We start from the raw sequence: 18,406 nt of genomic DNA, 5'->3' as shown, positions 1-18,406 counted from the left end.
TCGCTCAATGCAGTCAGGAAAAGTCTGTATTCCTTGGGAGAGTGTTACATTCATTGCATTATTCATTGATATGTGTAGTTCAATATTGTGGTGCTTTGCTCCTCGGGGTCACCCTAACCTGACTGCCTAGAACAGTCAGTACCAAAACAGGATAAAGAGATTCTTGCCAACTGAGTGAGAGACATTTCATTTCCTGTTTTTCAAAAAACCTTGTGTGCCTTCAGACTTTTAACATTTAGGTTCGCCATGATCATGGTTACCTTAACAAAAGGAGTTGTAGGACATATATTCACTTTCTTGCAGAAAGTTAGATGGAAAGATTGTTCTGATATCTTTTAAGGTGAGTAATATGTGTATAAAAATACAGATTATATGTATTTGTATCTGAAAAAAATGAAATTTGCAATATTTTTTTTCAGCATCAGTGTCTGTAGGTATTCCTTTCAGGCTGTATACAGCTCTGACAACCTTTACCTAATTAGGTAAGGCAGCCTATATGTAGCTGGAAAGGCAAAACAATTTGCAAAGCACTCACTGTTGCTATTTTAACGAGCTGGGGACAGAAATAAGTGACAGGGAAAAACATAGGTAGATAGATAACCCAACTTTCTGGAAAACAAAGTGGCATTTCAGGAAACACAGCATTTACAGTTGTTGTCAATGTTTTCTATCAAACAAATTGAAATAGAAAGGCCTCTTTCTCTCAGTGAACCTAGTAAACCTGGCTGCAGATGTGAGAGATGTTCTCACTGAGAACACAGCAGAGAAAGAGGGAGAAGAGGAAGAGCAGCAAAAGCAACAACGCTGATTATTCATAATGAAATTCGAGCATTGACAAGGATTTACTTGATATAACCGGCAATTTTTTCAATGCTGATTAGCCAGGGACAACTTAGCCTGTGATGTTGACGAAGTAGAATGATCAGATGCAAATTATAGAGAGGATCCAGCACCTTAACCTTCTGTTTTTATTCAGTGCCAGTTAACATTTACTTATTTCCTCATTATTTTGGCTGCCGAGGCTATTTTTTTTCCATTCCCCTTTCATTTGTGTTGTCAGTTAGAACATTTCTTGCAATAGGCTATAAATGTGTGTAATCATGAGTATGCTTCCAAATGATGAATATTTATTTAGTTTCCATGTATACATTCTGACAGTTGTTTGTAAAAAAGGTTGATTGAGTGCAGTGATTAATACATGCGTGCCTACATATATCTTTGTTTTGATTATGGGAAGTGTGTGTGTGTAAAGATAAGAAATGTTCAATCTTTCATTGTGTCTAAGTTGTACTGTATTGTACAACGTATCTCCAGGAAAGGGCTTACTGAGGAGAAAAACAAGGTCCCTGCACCCGTCCACTCCAGTAGAAAAAAAAAATAATCATGCTCTCAATGTCAATTCCAGCTGCTCGAAGTTATACAAATAAAAGTTATTCAGGTAGCAAATTCCATGGAAACTGGATGCTTAAGTTTCCAGGAAATCTGAATGTTCTTTCTTTGCTTTATGAGACAGAGTGCGCTGCAGTGACCTGAATCAAACAATTGGGGAATTCGGTGGTTTCCTACATGTGTCAAAATACAAAACAAAACAAAACAGAAGAGCTTAACTGGAAGTGACTACCTACGTTACAGACAAAACATGATTTCTCCAAAGTTTGTGAGTAATGAGAAAGTTTGTGACCCGGCAGTCATGTGGAGATAGGTTGAGGAAATACCAAGCACCGCCAACCAGCCGTAGCAAACGTTCTAATTTTACAGTTAAACAGTACACTACAAGATGTTTCTGAAAACATTTTACGTGAGATATACATTACAGTAACAAAATATTAATTAATTATCTGATCAGTTTTGACTGTTTGATTGGAGTTTGCAAGTGATTGACAGCTGCTTCAGAGATGGTAGGCTCCAGCTCGGCTCTGATTGGTTGTTTTCCTCCGGTCTGTGAAATCTTGCGGATGCCATTATAGGAGCACCGGAGGACACAGAGGCAAATGATTTTTTTTTTCAGATTACCTGTCTCATTGACTACTGTCAGGATATAGTGACTGTTTTATAAAAATAACTTTTTTTAATTTGCTCCAATTCTACCCACTGCAGCTTTAAGTGTATGTAGGACACAATTGGTCCAATAGGTGTCACCCTTGTGCGTTGGGTCATGTACAGGCTGTAGGTAGGAACAGGTGAAAGCTGTGTTGTTGTTGTAATGGTGGAAAGTTTGGCAGTATGGAGGTTTATGGACAGTCGTGGTGGATTATTGCATGTAAAACTGTGAAGACTGAAGATGAGCGGTGAGCAATTCTTATTCCAACAAAGACAAAGGAACATAATTGCTGTCTGGTTATTGCAGGAGGGGATACTGTAGGGGAAACAAACCAAACACGTTTTCAGTGAATGTTTTGCAGATATGTTCAGTATCAACTATGCGATTTGGTATATTCGTTAAAATGTTTCCTCATTATGGTGATAAAAAAATTAAAAAAAAATTGTATTTTCTCTTGCAAATGAATAGTATGTGATTTGTGGGAGACAGGTTATATAGGGACAATCATTTTTCATAGCTTACAGCAGCACCCAAAAGACACTGAACTTTTTCATGGAAGACTTTTTGACATGTCACTATGGAGTCATAGGAGTGCCATAATAAAGAATAAATCTGTAAAAGAATAAGACAATAAATGTGGAAATATAAAGAGGTATAAATAAAAGAATATATAAGTAAATAGATAAATGTGGAATAAATAAAATGCTTCTGATTATTCTCTTATTTGTTTTTATATTTCCCCATTTGTTAATTATTGATATTTGTTATTTTTATTTACTTAGGCTATATATTCTTTTATTTATTCCTCATTATATTTCCACATTTATTTATTTACTTATATTTTTTTTTATGTATTCCTCTTTATATTTCTATGCATATTTTCTTTTACAGATGTATTCTTTATTATGGCACTCCTATATGTATATACATGCTTGTATTCTTGTATTTTTCCTGCCCCTATACCTCCTCAGAAAGCCCTATTCCTGCTTCTTTTTCCCCACTTTTCTTTAATGTAAAAGCTGTTTAAATGTGTAACATAAAAGAGCGCATTGTACAATCTAGAGATGTTTGGTATTGAACTGCAGGCTGATTTCAGGATTTTACAAAACTCAGATTCTGCTGTTTATAAGTCTGTAATTCTGCACTTCTGATTGAAATAATGCTTTACTTGGAGGTTTCTGAAAAAGTCTTTCTGCTCTATAGGTTATGTTTGGAGTAGTCGACTGTTTTCAAGTGTGGAGATTCAAACACATAGTGACATCTTGTGGCAAATGATGTGTACTTCAATTCTTGTTAAATAGTGATGCAGTTAACATGTTTGACAGAACACTAACATCTCATCACTTTTATACACAGGCATGATGTGCCAGGCCAAAACGTCCTACATTGAATCGGAGATCGAATGGGGCGCTCGCTTCGAACCCTGCATGACACTGGAGAAGGGCTCGTTCAGGGTAGACCTGCGTCGGTTCCACACCACCTACCAGGTACCGCTGCCTAACTGCAGTGCCAGCCAGGCGCAGCAGTTAATGTCTCTGGCAGATTGCAAACTCCAAGACTCCAAAATCAGCAGAGACTGGGGGTCCTGGGCAGAGGGGATGGTAGAGGAGGACAAAGACAAGCAACCGTCTTATGGAGGATTCAGTATTGATAACATTGTGGAGGAGAGAGCATCTGAGGGCACTGAAAGTGAAGGGAGTGCAGAGAAAAGCTTGCCATAACAGCAGCTGATACAAAATATGACATATGCAACAGTATTTATAGTGAATCATTTATCAACAAGGAGCTTTGATGGACCTTTTGTCCACAGAAGACATATTGACATGTCACAGTAGAAGAAGCACAGGTGTAAATAATGAAATGAATGATGGCTGAATTGACCGTTACCTAAACCTAGCCCTTAGATACTGCTGTCTTTCCAATCTAGCTCTGCACATGCATTTTACAATAACAAAGCTGGTTTACAACTTCTAATTAGTCGTAAGTTTTGAACCTATAGGTCCTTGATTTCAGACAGAGGTATAGACACAAGCAGGCGTCTTATTTTGAACCAGTTTTCCCTACTGAAATGACAACCATGGCAGCTCAATGACTTGGTTGAAAACACCTTGTCTCCGGCTAACTGTTTAATGTGTCCAGCTTACTTGTTTTAAATTGAGAACCCTGTAAAATGAGTTTCATTAAATATGCACTTGATGGCTACATGCATGATATTGTAAAGCTGTATGTCCTCAGCATCCTCACCAGTTGATAATCCACAGAGAGCAGTCATTCCCAAAGACTGGGTCGGGTTTGCAAATTTTATTAGGGTCACCAAATCAATTTGCAGAATTTCTTCCATAGTCTTTTATTTAACATTTATATCTGCAGTACACCTTTGAGCCACATGAGGGAGCCTGAATGTTTGTATTGATCTGATAATTGTAGCTTACTTATAACACTGAATCTAATATGAAAGGTTAGTGTATTGCAGTTATTTGGTCTCATTTATAAAGTATTTAACATGTGTATATGTTGAAATAACACATGCATAAAACAAAGTTGTGATTTATCAAATGTATATCTCTTTGAATTGACTGGTTTACCTATTCAAGATGATATAAGGTGATATGTAAATGTCAGTATAGATGGTCAGGAACGTTCATTATGCACACAAATTTGCTATTCTTAAGATTTATAGATAAGGACTATTGTGAATTGCGTCGCGATGGTTTGTCATATTTAAAAAGTGGGTCCCTAGAAAAAAAAGTTTGGGAAACACTGATGTAGAGGACATAAAAATAAACAGCTGTATACTTGTAGTGAAGTGTAGATATATATTTTGGCCTAATTAGTATTTTAAGTATCGAGTAAAATTTTTTTAAAAAGTCCTTTTTTTATTTATGTGACCTGTTAACCCTCAAATTAATGCTAATGATGTGCTCCTTAGCCTTCGAAATAACACTCATTGTCTACTGTAGGTAGCTATTTCAGTTTACATTATAGCTGATAAACACACTGTTTAATTTATTCCTTGTGTTTTTGGTGGTGGAACGACTAAAAAAAACCTTTAAACTGTACATATGCCCAGTATTGCTCTTACTGCTGCCTCATGAACACTGTTTCAGCATGTGGAGAGGTCCTCACGTTGCTAAACTTTGATTGGACTATTGCTATTCAGGGGAGGGCTTGAGATAACGGTCAATTCCATTTAGCTTATGTTATTAATGTTATTAGTGACACCTGTGCTGTTCCTACTATGGCAAGTCAAAATTGAAAAAGGCCCCTTAAATCATCAAAGGTGCTGCATCGATGCCTAAATGGATTATCTGTTAAAGTGGATTATCAGTCTCTGTGAGATGTCATGTACTGTACATGTGTAGACACAGGGACCCAACACAGCTCAATGAACAACTAAAATGGTCCTAAATCGATACTAGAGTACTTCCTTGTTTTGTTAATGAAGCGGTACATGAGTTGAAGCTGCAGCGCAGTGTGTGTTTGACCAATCAGCGACGGTCATCCCTGTAAACCCCACTTTGCAAGATCCTGTACTTTCAGCAAATAGGCTACTACCCACCAACCAGGGCCTTTAGAGGGGTAAAATTACCCCGGAACTTAATTTAGAAACTGGTTCCTGTGGTCGAAATGCAGTGAGTTCTTCAAAAGGTTCCTATAGTCCCTGGGGAAAGTTCCTGCAGTCAAAAAGGGGCTGCTGGGCCAGTCCAATTAAAATGGCTTTTGAGGACTACCAGTACCTTAATCTGCATTCAGAAATAAATAAAAGGTTTTCATATTAATTCTCTATAAATCTTCTTCACACGGTCATAAGTCAAACAGCTGCTTGGCAGAGTTGATACTTAATGATTAAATGATCATTAATGGTATCATGTCATGTGTAGAGATAGGAACATTTAAAGGAGTATATAAAAGTATATAGAAGAAATTAGAGAGTATTTAAAGAATATCTGATACATCTGGTCTCCCATTAAACCAACAAAGTAATAACAGAAAATTATTTCTTAAGATTTAATGATAAAATTAAAAAATCGTGGTCAACTACCCCTTCTTCCCCCCCCCAGCACTTCCTTTAAACATTTACACCTGCATGTCTTTTATGATCTGTACAAATGACAAAGAATTGCCAAAAAAGCGGTTGTGCATAAACTTGTTTATTTTGAAGCATAAGTAGTCTTAAACATGGCATATATTCATTAAAGCCTATAAATGAAAAATGAGTGATACATTAATTTATTTTCACATTAAGATAACGTTGTACAAAAAAACTTCCAGTGGCCCGAAAGCCTGCAAGTTCCATACTGCATACATATATGAATACATGTATATGAGGACTTCTGGGATAACTTCACAGTCATATAACTTGTGTGGTGCTTTTAGAGAGGTATGGCAAGTGCCTTTGAACTGCAACTAGTGAATTAGGCAGCATCAGTGACAGACAATGCAGAAAATCTACGGTGGAATAAAAAGAAATAATAAAATAATGGACTATTGTTTGTCACTAAACAGACATTACTACCTGCAAAAGCTCAGTTATTCTCATCTCAATGAACCAGGACAGTTTTAATGAGCATGGTGCACCTCATGTGCAAACAATATCTCAGCCACTGGTCCCATTTTGACACGGTGATGCATTTGTGAACACCTACAGAAATGAAAAACTGATTGTTACAGTGGTTTCCCCTCATGAGGGCGCCATAAACTCATAGGTCAAACTTACAAAGTTTACACAAGCGGTCCAATAATTATGAAAGTAAGAGGGAAGGTGCCTGCGTCATTTGACGAGGGCGAGCTGTTGATGTGGCTTTAATGCACGTACATGACCTAATGGAAAATGGTAAACACTTTCAGTATATTTTCTGACATGTCATTGGAAATTAGTGCTGCATTCAGGTTATAAATGTGAATATGGAGCAGTTTCAGTTTGCATAGAAGTTATTGCAATAAGTAAAAGCCCCAGTTTGTGCTTCTCTTGTTAAAGGACCTTCTTGGTTCGTCAAACATCACCTGGGATTTATCCTTCAGAAAAACAAAATGCTTAGCTCTGTTATTCAAATGACAGTACATGAGAGGCACAAACTAAAGGTACACGTATGAGAACTTCGTGTAGACAGCGGTGTCTGTGTTGTGAGGCTTAGATGTGCGAGTTGTACAGGAAGGTGCTGTTGATGCTCCAGTCGGGAGGGAAGTCCTGCACGGCGTGGCTCTTGACGTGTCTCTGCATGGCGACCAGGCTGTTGCAGAACTCCAGGCACACTGTGCACTGGTATGGCGTGGCCCCGCCGTGAGTCCGCAGGTGCTTGATCATGGCCGAGTAGTCCCGTGAGCGCTGACCGCAGAGACGACACTCGAAGGGTTTCTCCCCTGGAAGCAGGGAGAGGAGAGAAGAGTGGAGAGACAAGAGAGGTGTGATCACATGCGAGAGGGCCTCATACCTTATAAGTGTATTCCTTGCCAGTGTTCAACCATGTGGTAATTTTATATATTCTGCTATATTACTTGACTGCAATTTATCCAGTCTGATTGTTAGAGATTAATTGTTAATTAAGAGTGAAATCAATCAAACAAATCATCCAGATCTCCATCAAAGCAGTTGCATACATGAACATTGTGCATGATTGTATGTTGAAAAAACAAAATACATTAAATAGATAAACAGGTATCAACTATCATTCTGAACAAAAATTACAAGGAACATTAATACTCAGCAACAAATCCTTTAAAACAGCAGCTTTTGAAAATATGTGTGTGAGACAGAGTGAGTCTGAAAAAAAAGACGTTATATTAGATACAATATATGTCTGGTTTGTAGGGGTGTAAGAAAATATCATATATATCATATTTTAATTAACCTTGCACCATGCTCTCAAAACCACAACTCTCTTTATCACTTTCCATTGCGTAGCAGCGTAGCTGGAGTCTGCCGAGGTTAGGGGTCATGACAAGAACTGTCTTACTGTGTTAAATGAATTGGTTCCACACAGGATAAGCACTGCTGCAGCGTTGATCGTAGTATGCACATTGTGTTGTGATTATTAAAAACCTATTTCTTGTTTCGGAGGTTGTAGCGGGCTCATTCTTAAAGCTACAGGGAAGTCCCTGGCATCATATGAATCTAGAAAACCGAAGGAATCCATTAGTAAGAACCATGTCATACTAGTTGCGAATGAGGTTAAATAACGCTCCAAAGTTATGCTAAATTTTGGCGAGGAATATCATTTTCAAGGGGTCCCTTGAGCTCCGACCTCAAGATATGTGACTGAAAATGGGTTCTATGGGTACCCACGAGTCTCCCCTTTACAGACATGCCCACTTTATGATAATCACATGCAGTTTGGGGCAAAAGCCATGCAGTTTTTTTCATGCAGTATAAATGTGTTATTTGTGCCTATTCTGAAATGGTGTATTTCTGGTGTGTTCTTTATACAGTTTTCCTAAAAATAAATTTAAAAAAACGCTATATATCACTTTGCTTACAGTATCGCAATATATTAAATCGTTAACCCTGTATCATGATATGTATCGTATCGTCAAATTATTGCCAATGCACAGCCCTAATGGTTTGCATCTTTTAGTTTTAGGACAAATTGATATTTAAGTTTTAGATGAAAGACAACATCAAATTGCTCTTAAAATATTGTTTTAGGATTAAATCTTAAATGCGGACCCTTTATATTTAAAAATAAAAGTGGCCTGTTCTGAAGGTTTAGCACCATTTATGTGGTTTAGCACGTTTCAACCAGAAAACTATGTTATAGGCTTTATATTGCTGCTAATCTTTTTTTTATCATTATTTTTTTTAAAACACATGCTGTAGTGTTTTTGGCCAGTGTTTCATCACTTACACTTTGCACAATGTCCAATTTGCAGAGAAAGTTGCTTAACAAAGCTACAGTAGTCATCACAGTGAATATCCTGTTACTGTTGTTAAAGCAATCATTGCAATACAGTTGTAATGGCACTCTTTGAAGTGCATTGCACTACAGAAATAATCATAATAGCTTTAAAAGCAGTTTAGGTATACACGATGAGTTGATTTAAGTATTTTCTATCTCACGCAAGTTTCAAGTCTGCAAGTTTCAAGTTTCAAGTTCCTGTAAGGTGTGTTTCATAATATTGAAATGAGTGGAAGCCATCACCTGCCTGGAAGTTGGTAAAAAATCGAAAACACAACACGCTGATTTGGAAAATGTTCATCCGTAATGCTTCGTAGTAAAAATGGTCGAAACCATGCAAGAGTGCTGGCATACGGAAAAAAACAAAAAACTTTGGCTACAAAAAATAGTTTTTTGCACCGAACTGCATGTGATTATCATAAAGTGGGCATGTCTGTAAAGGGGAGACTCGTTGGTACCCATAGAACCCATTTTTCCTTGCCAAAATTTGTTTATGACATAGTTGGTACCAATGGATTCATTAGGTTCTCTAGTTCCATATGATACCAGTGTCTTCTTTTTAGCTTTAAAACTGAGCCCGCTACAACCTTAAAATCACAAGTTGCATTAATGCATTAAAGAAATAAGTGGTGTTAAAACTAATTTGCGTTAACATGTTAATATCGCGTTTACTTTGACAGCCCTAAAACAAAAATACGATAATATAATGCAGTAAGACTTGTAGGCATTTAGTATTGCTTTCAAATATTTATTCTCCTGTAGAGCAATTTAATGTTATCCCTGCCGAGTCAACACACACGGAGCCATGATTTACTCATATCTGGCTCTTTTTACCTGATGGCCCAGTTTATCTGACACTTTGTAACATGGATGTTGGACAGAAAGAAATATATTGAATATTGAAATTCCGTTTTGGGTTATTTATAGTTTTTGCTCTAATGTCCCGCAATATAAAACAAAGATTATTAGTTATCGTTGTGGGTATGCATAGTCTTAGATCCTAATGCAGTAACGAACCAGTGAGTACTCGGCAGCACCATAAGTCACAGAGCTGATGAGTTTTTTTCCAGAAAAAATCTACCTTTAAATGGTACTTATAGTTTACACTTACCGGTGTGAACTCGGTGGTGCGTGTCCAGTTGATGTTTAAGGCTAAACCTCTTGGGACAGTGTCGGCACTGGTAGGGTTTTTCTCCTCTGTGTTCTCGGTGATGGGATTGTGGTTCATGCTGCACGACATCTCCTCTTCCACAGAATCGACACCCTGTGCAGGCATTACCTGTGCAAACAACACAATGAGGGAAAACAAGTTAAGGTGTGAACACTGCGGTGGATTTGAGGGGCATGGCTGTTAAAAACACCATTTTACAACAAAAGCCAACAGTTCTGTAAAAGTGTTGTAGAGTACGATGTGGATCGTTCATTCATACTTCGTACTATTAAACACAGGATTAAATATGAGTTTATTAAAACTGCACTTATTGCTTGCTGCCTTTTATGGTTTATCTTTCGCTATTATTATGCGTAAATTGTTTATTCTCATACTTTAGTCCTTATAGACAAACGCATTAAAGAGCAATGAGACATACAGGCCGCCAAAAATGACCAATTACTTGCAGTTTACTGAACTCAGTTCATGTTAGAGCTGCTTGATTAGTCGATTTTTGAGAAAATGAATCTGCAAAATTAATGATTTGATAATCGATTCACCGTTAGTCCCTAGTTCCAGCTTTCTGCTTTTATATCATTGCAAATTGAACATCTTTGGGATTTGGACTGTTGGATAAAAACAAGTTTGATGTCACCATGGGCTCTGCATTTTTCACTAATTTCGAACATTTTATAGACCAAACCATTAATCGAAAAAACAATCAGCAGGTTAATCAGATTATAATACTCCCTGATCTCCTTGACATGACAGCAACTAATCATAATGCCAATAATAAAAAAAATACAGTTTATTGCACAAGCTTTAGAATAATATGTTAGTCCGACACACAGTATTTTAATCGCCTTTCAGAGGCACTAATCTATTTTTGGTCAGCATCCTGTTGCAAGAAAATAAACTCAGTTACTACGAGCTTACTTTCCTGTCGCTCTGCATGCACGTCTCGTCTGCAGCCACATAAGTTAGAGAGTCTTTTAAAGTCACAAAGGTGCGATTTTGAGGTTAAAAGTCAGAAGCCTTTCAGTACCTTATATTTTATAAAGTGAAAAACCTGGGCCTCATAGTATAGACAGGATGCTGAAATAAGACGGGGGGGGGTGTACTACTGTAGTCGGGGAAATTGAGAGAATAAACCACAACAATTGAACGCTCACCACTCTAAACACAACCTACTGAGACCTGCTGCCATTATGCTTCCTGTCCACTATTCCTCTCCAGTTTAAAGGCCTAACTTGTATGCTTTAATTTACATTGCCCTTATTAACATACAGGCAGGTGCTTAAATGCAATTATAGATATTAAAGAGATGGCTTGAGTAGTATTATTATGTACTTGTAGTACTTTAGTTATTTCACTGCTACAGTTACTGCATTGGAGTAAGTGGCTTATCTCTTCAAGTATGAACATAATGTTCCATCAGATAAAACATGTTAATCAGCTTGATTGTACGAGATGAACTACCGCACGCACGCACACATACACATACACACTTTCTGTTGGTTGAGCAACTTTTTTTTGTGGTATTCCAGTGACTTACATTCATATTATAATAAATCAATATGTAGGATTTTTTTGTTTGGTACAGGACAAACCGCTGTTGCGATGTAGTGCATACTGTACTGCATATATCTAGCTCTATCTAGTAACCACACTCCTGCTCCTGCTGCACCATGCTCTCAAAACCACAACTCTCTTTATCACTTTCCATTGCGTCGCAGCGTAGCAGCGTAGCTGGAGTCTGCCGAGGTTAGGGGTCATGACAAGAACTGTCTTACTGTGTTAAATGAATTGGTTCCACACAGGATAAACACTGCTGCAGTGTTGATCGTAGTATGCACATTGTGTTGTGATTATTAAAAAAACGTTTTCTGTTATATTCATATCCTTACCTGGTGGTGTTGAGGCTGGATCACCAAGGAGGCTTGCACTGCAGTGTTTGCAGTCTTTAACTCTCTCTCTGCTGGCTTTGGGTACCTCATGGTTACTGTGGAAAATAAATTTTTTGATTTGAGCGGTTGCACAAAATTGTACCTTTTAACAATAATAAAGAAACTGCTTTTATTTGTGCTCCAAAGAGAGACGCCACTGGTGAAAGTAAAAGTCTCCCATGAAAGGAACATGATGTGCTATCACAGATTACATCCTTTAACACCCTTTCCTTCCTCTCCATCCCCGACCACGAGATATTTATAGCGCTCGTTCGGGGTAAAATCTCATTTAAATGTCATATAATGTGAGAGCAAGATGATCAAGAGATACTGAGGAATAGCTATTTTTTCCTTGCAAAGATACAAAAATGTTTTGAACTATTTCTTGTGGTACAGACGCGACCAGCCTGAACACTGAAACTGTGTTTCAGTGGGTGGAAAATCTTGAATTCTGCAAGGAGGGGAGAAATTTAGGGGGCTCCCCTTCATACGCTGTTTAGTTACACCGTTTGGAACACTGTACAAAATGCATAGACTTGACAAAAGGAGGTTAATTACCCAAAAACAATGTCATGTGGGTTTCACACTGTCTTGTGTGGCAAGCGGCGAATTCATTCAGAATTTGGACAAAATTTGTTTTAATCCCACAAAAACATATATTTAATGGAAAATTAACTTGTATTTATTTTGCTCCTTTGTGCTGTGATTAGTCTGAAAACTAGGAATATGATTTGTCAAAAAAAACAACAATTTTGACTGCTTAGGACTGGGCAGGGAAGGGTTAACTGGTGAAACTGCTCTAGTTGGAAAGTGCAGGAGGCTCGAAACAGCAGTGAGTCAGGTACCAGAGCTGTCGCAAGGGAACAATTGAGCAAATTAGGGGATTCTCATGACTTTGTGAGAGGAAAAATAGGGAGACAATGACTGAAAATAAAAGCCAGAAGTTTCCATAATCGTGTCCGAGTGCTAACTTACCTCAGCTCGCTGGTTTGAACAGTCCCTCTCTGGCTGGGTTTTTTTCTTCTCAACAGACCTTGCTTGATTATGTTCCCCATCCCTGTAGACCCGGCGTAAAGGTTTTGTGTGTAACGTGGATAAAAGCCTGGGAATCCCATTACAGAGCTGTGAACGGGGGTTTGAAAATGAGAGCCGAGTAGGGGGAACACGTGAGGGGTTGAGAGGGAGAACGGGTACGCTACAGAGGCCTGGTTTGGGGACTGATGGGGGTGAGCTGCCATTAAGCTGGAATAGTTCTCTGCAAAACGCCTCAGGGTGCTCACAGAGCCCCACATGTTTGCAGGCAAAGTCCAGGAAGAAGAGAGAGAGGAAGTGCTGCTGTCAGGCCTGGTGATAACACTGTGTCTGTTATAGGATGCTGCTGACACAGGGGGGAGTTTGGGCTTCTTTCTTGGGGATGGCGGACTGTTGGGGTTCTTATCGGGATCAGAGGACGAGAGGTTTTCTATGACAATGCAGTCGCTTGCCTCCTCCACTAGGGATGAAGTCTCAGGGAGTTTCTCCTCTTGAACTGGACTTCCGTTTTGCTTTCCATCGTTCTCCTCTGCACTTTCTTCTTTAATTTCTCTCCTTTTGACCTCCTCTCTGGCTCTGTAGTGGACATTGTCCAGCTGCTTCCGGCACTGGTCCTCCAGCGGCTGCATCTCCAGCTGCTGAGCGGCTCTCAGCAGCAGGTGCAAATCGTCCGCAGACACTTCAAGATTCTGCGTGTAGGTGAAGTCCAGAACTTGCTGGAAGGTGCGGGGTGAGAAATACTCCAGAGTGCAGTGGACCGGGCTGTCTATGTCTGCCTGGGCTAAAAGCTGCGCTAGTCTCCTGCTTGCACAAGCCAGCACTAGCCGATGAGCCCTGAAAGTTTGACTCTTTACCGAGATGATGGCATCGCAGAGCGACCCCGAGCGACGCAAGGCATCTGCCTGCTGCAGGAAGTGGAAGTATTGGGTGTTGTTGATTCGGATCATTTCTGAAGTTTGTAGAGATATTATCAAAAGTCTGAGAGGAGAAAGTGGAAAAAAATAAGAGAGAGATCCCATCAGATAATGCCCACACTCTGATAAAAGTAGTTTATTTTCCAGGTGGTTACCAGGTATGTGACATTTGTAGAAATGCTAAATTGTAAGTTAAGTAGGAAAATCACTTTGCAAATCAACAGCAGGATTTGGCTTATGAATAACAAATTTCTCTGTGGTTTGCACAGTTTTTTTTCCATCCTTGGCTGAGAAGATGAGAGTTGAGGGGGCAGAATGTACCCAAGGTGATTTCATTATTTGTTTATATTAGGACGAGTTTGTGTATCGGTGAATTTGATTTTAAACTAGTTTGCAGAACAGTTTATAAAATGGTTATGGATTTTTATTTTAAAGCAAGTAACCCACCCACGTATTAATATTTTCACAACTAGTAGGATTCACTCAAATTCTTACTCTCAAACAAGCAGAAAAAATGTCCTCAATCACAACCGTGTCTGATATTGTGTCTGAATGTCTGGTTGATGTGTGGAAATGTACTCTGTTTGGTGAAAGCTTTGATATTCGGCGCTTACATACACGCTCTAAAGCCACAAAGCCCTAACAGTATATGAAACCATGACTAATGACTGTACACACGAGTAAACATTAGTAAAGTTTGAGCGTCAACAACAATAACTGTATTTGGTTGACTGTATTTGGATACAATAAACATCAGCAGGGGTGGAATATGTAAATATGTAAGTATGTGACAGAAATATTTGGAATTATACACGGAAAATCGAGAATGCATGTGGATGACAATGCTGTGACTATGTGTCGAAACTACCGGAAGCCTGAGAAGTTGTCATCTGCACACAGTCTGAAGTCTATAATGAACTTTTATGATTATACAGTGTGTGGTCGGTTTCTGCAGCGGAGGTCACAAGTACTGTGAGCAATTACAGAGCTTTTTTTTTTGCACAATTGCAACCCCGTTCGGTCCTCTGATGGTGACTGTAAATGGAAAGTAGATGTGAAACGAAATTACATTTAGTTGTCTCGTTACTGGAATCTTTTTCAAATGTTTGTGCATTTGTTTTTTTTGCGTGCTCTCGAAAACTATCTCTGCTCTTAATCAAATTTAGTAATCTAATTTGTTGGAAAATGTTGCACCAAAAAGCAGTAATTCAAAATAATTTCTGAATTATTTTATTTATAATGTAAACAAAACAGTACGTAGCGCTGAGAGTGAAAGTGACAGTGAAGCAGCTACAGTATCAGATGTCACTTACATTTACTGTATTTCATAATGCTCAGCCAGCAAGCTTACTGTTTTAGATTAGTGTTCATTTAATAATTAAAAAAGATAATTACAGTTACATAATTTGTAATATTGAATGCACGTAGGGAAATAATCATGCAAATCAAGGATGCATCATTTCAGTGAAGCCGACTGTATCGTCTGCGTACATGAATATAAAGTAGACCATTTTGTCACGGCAACATTTACGGCTGTCAGAAGCGCTGACTGATCAGAATTGTAATATATAATATAAATGTAATATACAGCTGATATATTACATCATGCAGCTTACACCAGAGTCACAAATATATTATTTTTTTTTTTTTATTATTTCTATGCCCAATTAAAATTTCTTGTGTACAATAAGCAGTAATGTATTTTTTAAAGTAGTCATTTTAATTGATATAATTTTCCTTTCACATAATAATAATAATACTAATAATACTAATACTACTACTACTATTAATAATAATAATAATAATAATAATGACATTATTAATATATGGTGTAATTGTAGCACTGTAGTAGTCATACTAGCAGCACTGTGATGATATTAATTTCACGGGTGGATTCATATTGTGTTCTACAATGTATTTTATGATAAATAACGTTAAAGCAACTTCAGTTAACATTTATGCACAAGGAGATTTTGCAGAAACTTTAAAAGTAGTACCATGAGTTGTTGTGTAATATACAAACCTTTAATCCTCATAGAGATGTTTTCTTTTCATTTGCAGAGACAGCTCAGAAATGTTGCTGCCTTTCAGTGGCGAGTGGAGCGCCAATCCATAAACATTAGTGTCAACTGTTAGATTGTTCTTTGCGGCAGTCTTCCAACTCGCATTGATGTGATGCACCTGACATTATATAATTTTGAATTATGCGTTGAAGTAATGCATGCAGTGGTACTTTCCCGGGGCCGCTGTCCATTAAATCAATTATCTTATTGTATTGTATGCTGTTTTATTATGCTTCAAGTCCTTGCAAACCTTGTCTAAATCTTTAGAATATATTGGATTTTGTAATAAACTGTCTTGTGCAATAATCAGATTCCCCCTGTTGCTGCTCAAATCTACAATGCACTTTTGCAGAGTTGTGACATAGTTAGCAGGTCTTTGAGCTGATTGTAGTTACTATCTCAGTGCTTACACGGGGGAAAACCTTTGCATTCATATGTCAGATATACACATCCTTTGACAGGACATGAATTTACAGCCCCACAGCTCGCATGTAAAGGACTAGAGTCACAAGAGAGAAGCCTGAACTTAAAGCCTCCACGGGCAACATGAGATCAATAGCGACACACTAGATTGTGTTCACAGTAGATCACAGAAAACTACTGCTAAAAAAGACCAAAGATGAGCAGTGTATCTGTTTGTGGTTTCAAGTGTCGGAAACCTAAGAAGCAACAAGCTGTGTGAATGAGACACTTACCCGATGTTTAGTGAATATTCTCTCTGGAGAATGATGAGCTACCTCGCATCATGACTGTGAAGTGATTTGTAAAGTGACATGTCTGTCAGGTTACAGGTTTTGGTGAGGGACAGGGTGGTTTCCTCATTTGTCTTCAGTCCCTCCTCTTCAACTTATGTCTTTCCCTTATTGGTTCAATGATTATGGTGCTAAATGGTTTGTTTTTTGTAATAAAAGATGGCGACTTTCTCGTAAGTTAACCCGTAATTATTTTGTTTTGTTTATTTTGCTTAAAGCGTGGAGGCAGTTTTACTATTTAATATTCCTCAATTGTTGTAAAGGGTAGACATATGTTGATATTGCATGCAAATCACAAATTAAACAGAAGTAACAATAGATGTAACACATTTTCTGAAACTGAGGAAGGTTTCATTTGACCAAATTATCAAACTACTCGTGTGTGTGTGTGTGTGTGTGTGTGTGTGTGTGTGCGTGTGCGTGTGTGTGTGTGACTGAGAAAGAGGGGGAGAAACAGGGACTGATGCTGTGTATCTGTAGCCTACATGCTGTACAGTACATGATTTCCTCCACTCCAGCATCACTTGCTGGTCACTACGTTAATAGGCTGCTCTGTGCTGATACAAAAACCACATCAAAGACACTGATCTGTGACAGGAAACATACAGACAAAGGCCCGGTGGTACCGGTATGCAGGGCTAGGCCTCACTGAAACTTGCATCCTTGAAATAGAAATATCTGCTTTGTCCTTTCGATTTGTCACATGTCTGTGTGAAAACCTGTAAAAATAGGCCAACTGTAAAGAGCTGGTCAGTTTAGCACACCTCGATGGTTGAGAACATTATGATCCTTTGTTTGCCTTTAAAGCTTCATTTGGTCATGAAATAATTAATGATCAAGCTAGTTTGGATTAGCAGCCTATTTATTGTTGTACTTGTTGTACTTGTTGTTTATTGTTTTTTATTTATTATATCTTATTTGACCTTTTTTCATTTTTTTTCTTCCCAAATTTAAAATGCAAGACTTATTGTAATATAATATAATATGTGGGTATTTATACAATATGTATTTGTATAATCCAGCAGACAGACGAAGTTAGCTCGTAGCTGGTGAACATGTTGGAGCATTCAGCAGAGAGCCAGAAGTTGGTGGAGACCAAAACAGAGTTAAAAGAGGGTGAAAGTTGGCTGCAATGTTGGCTAGAGTCTGCGTTATTTAGGTTATTGTGAAGTTCTTCCGCCCCGAGTGGCCAAAAGGTTGCCTCACTATGAAACAATCAATGAAAAGGGAAGCAGACAGTCATGAAACGTTTAAGCAAATAAGAAATTCCAAAGATAACCCGAGTAGGAAGAAAAAGAAAAAGGGAATACCTTATAAAGAGAGATGCATTTAGCACAATCAGACATGCTGTAATCTAGAAAGAAAAAAAATTGATTAAAAACAAACAAAAACTAAATAACAAACACCAAAAGTGCTCTCCGCTCTTTACTTTTCAACAGCTGGGATAGATTGTTGCCCGTAAATTGCAATTGGGGAGCAGGTGGCAGTATTTCTGATGCAATGAAATCTGATTAATAGGAGATAGTGTAAGCCCATGTAATATCACATGGCAGAAGCCCTTTGAAGTCACATCTGGTGTGAATTGGGGTGCAGCAGAAGGAAGACAGTATGGTGT

General features: G+C 38.2%; 2 protein-coding genes across 2 annotated transcripts; one reads left to right on the top strand and one right to left on the bottom strand.

Moving 5' to 3' along the window:
- The first annotated feature begins 2,076 nt into the window (after positions 1-2,076).
- LOC119497606 (G protein-activated inward rectifier potassium channel 2) lies at positions 2,077-4,246 on the top strand. The gene is made up of 2 exons (XM_037785842.1): positions 2,077-2,288; positions 3,398-4,246. The coding sequence occupies exons 1-2, from the start codon at positions 2,282-2,284 to the stop codon at positions 3,760-3,762; spliced, it is 372 nt and encodes a 123-aa protein (XP_037641770.1). The 5' UTR covers positions 2,077-2,281; the 3' UTR covers positions 3,763-4,246.
- Positions 4,247-6,163: 1,917 nt separating this feature from the next.
- Positions 6,164-16,835, bottom strand: zbtb32 (zinc finger and BTB domain containing 32). The gene is made up of 5 exons (XM_037785789.1): positions 16,735-16,835; positions 13,006-14,040; positions 11,992-12,086; positions 10,046-10,213; positions 6,164-7,402 (listed from the first exon to the last, which is right to left on the bottom strand). Exons 2-5 carry the CDS (start codon positions 14,007-14,009, stop codon positions 7,173-7,175), a joined length of 1,497 nt encoding a protein of 498 aa, XP_037641717.1. The 5' UTR covers positions 14,010-14,040; positions 16,735-16,835; the 3' UTR covers positions 6,164-7,172.
- Positions 16,836-18,406: the final 1,571 nt, after the last annotated feature.

Source organism: Sebastes umbrosus, chromosome 11 (genome assembly GCF_015220745.1).
Source record: "Sebastes umbrosus isolate fSebUmb1 chromosome 11, fSebUmb1.pri, whole genome shotgun sequence".
NCBI lineage: Eukaryota > Metazoa > Chordata > Actinopteri > Perciformes > Sebastidae > Sebastes > Sebastes umbrosus.
The sequence above is the reverse complement of the archived record's forward strand: the minus strand, read 5'-3'. Positions and strand labels throughout refer to the sequence as shown.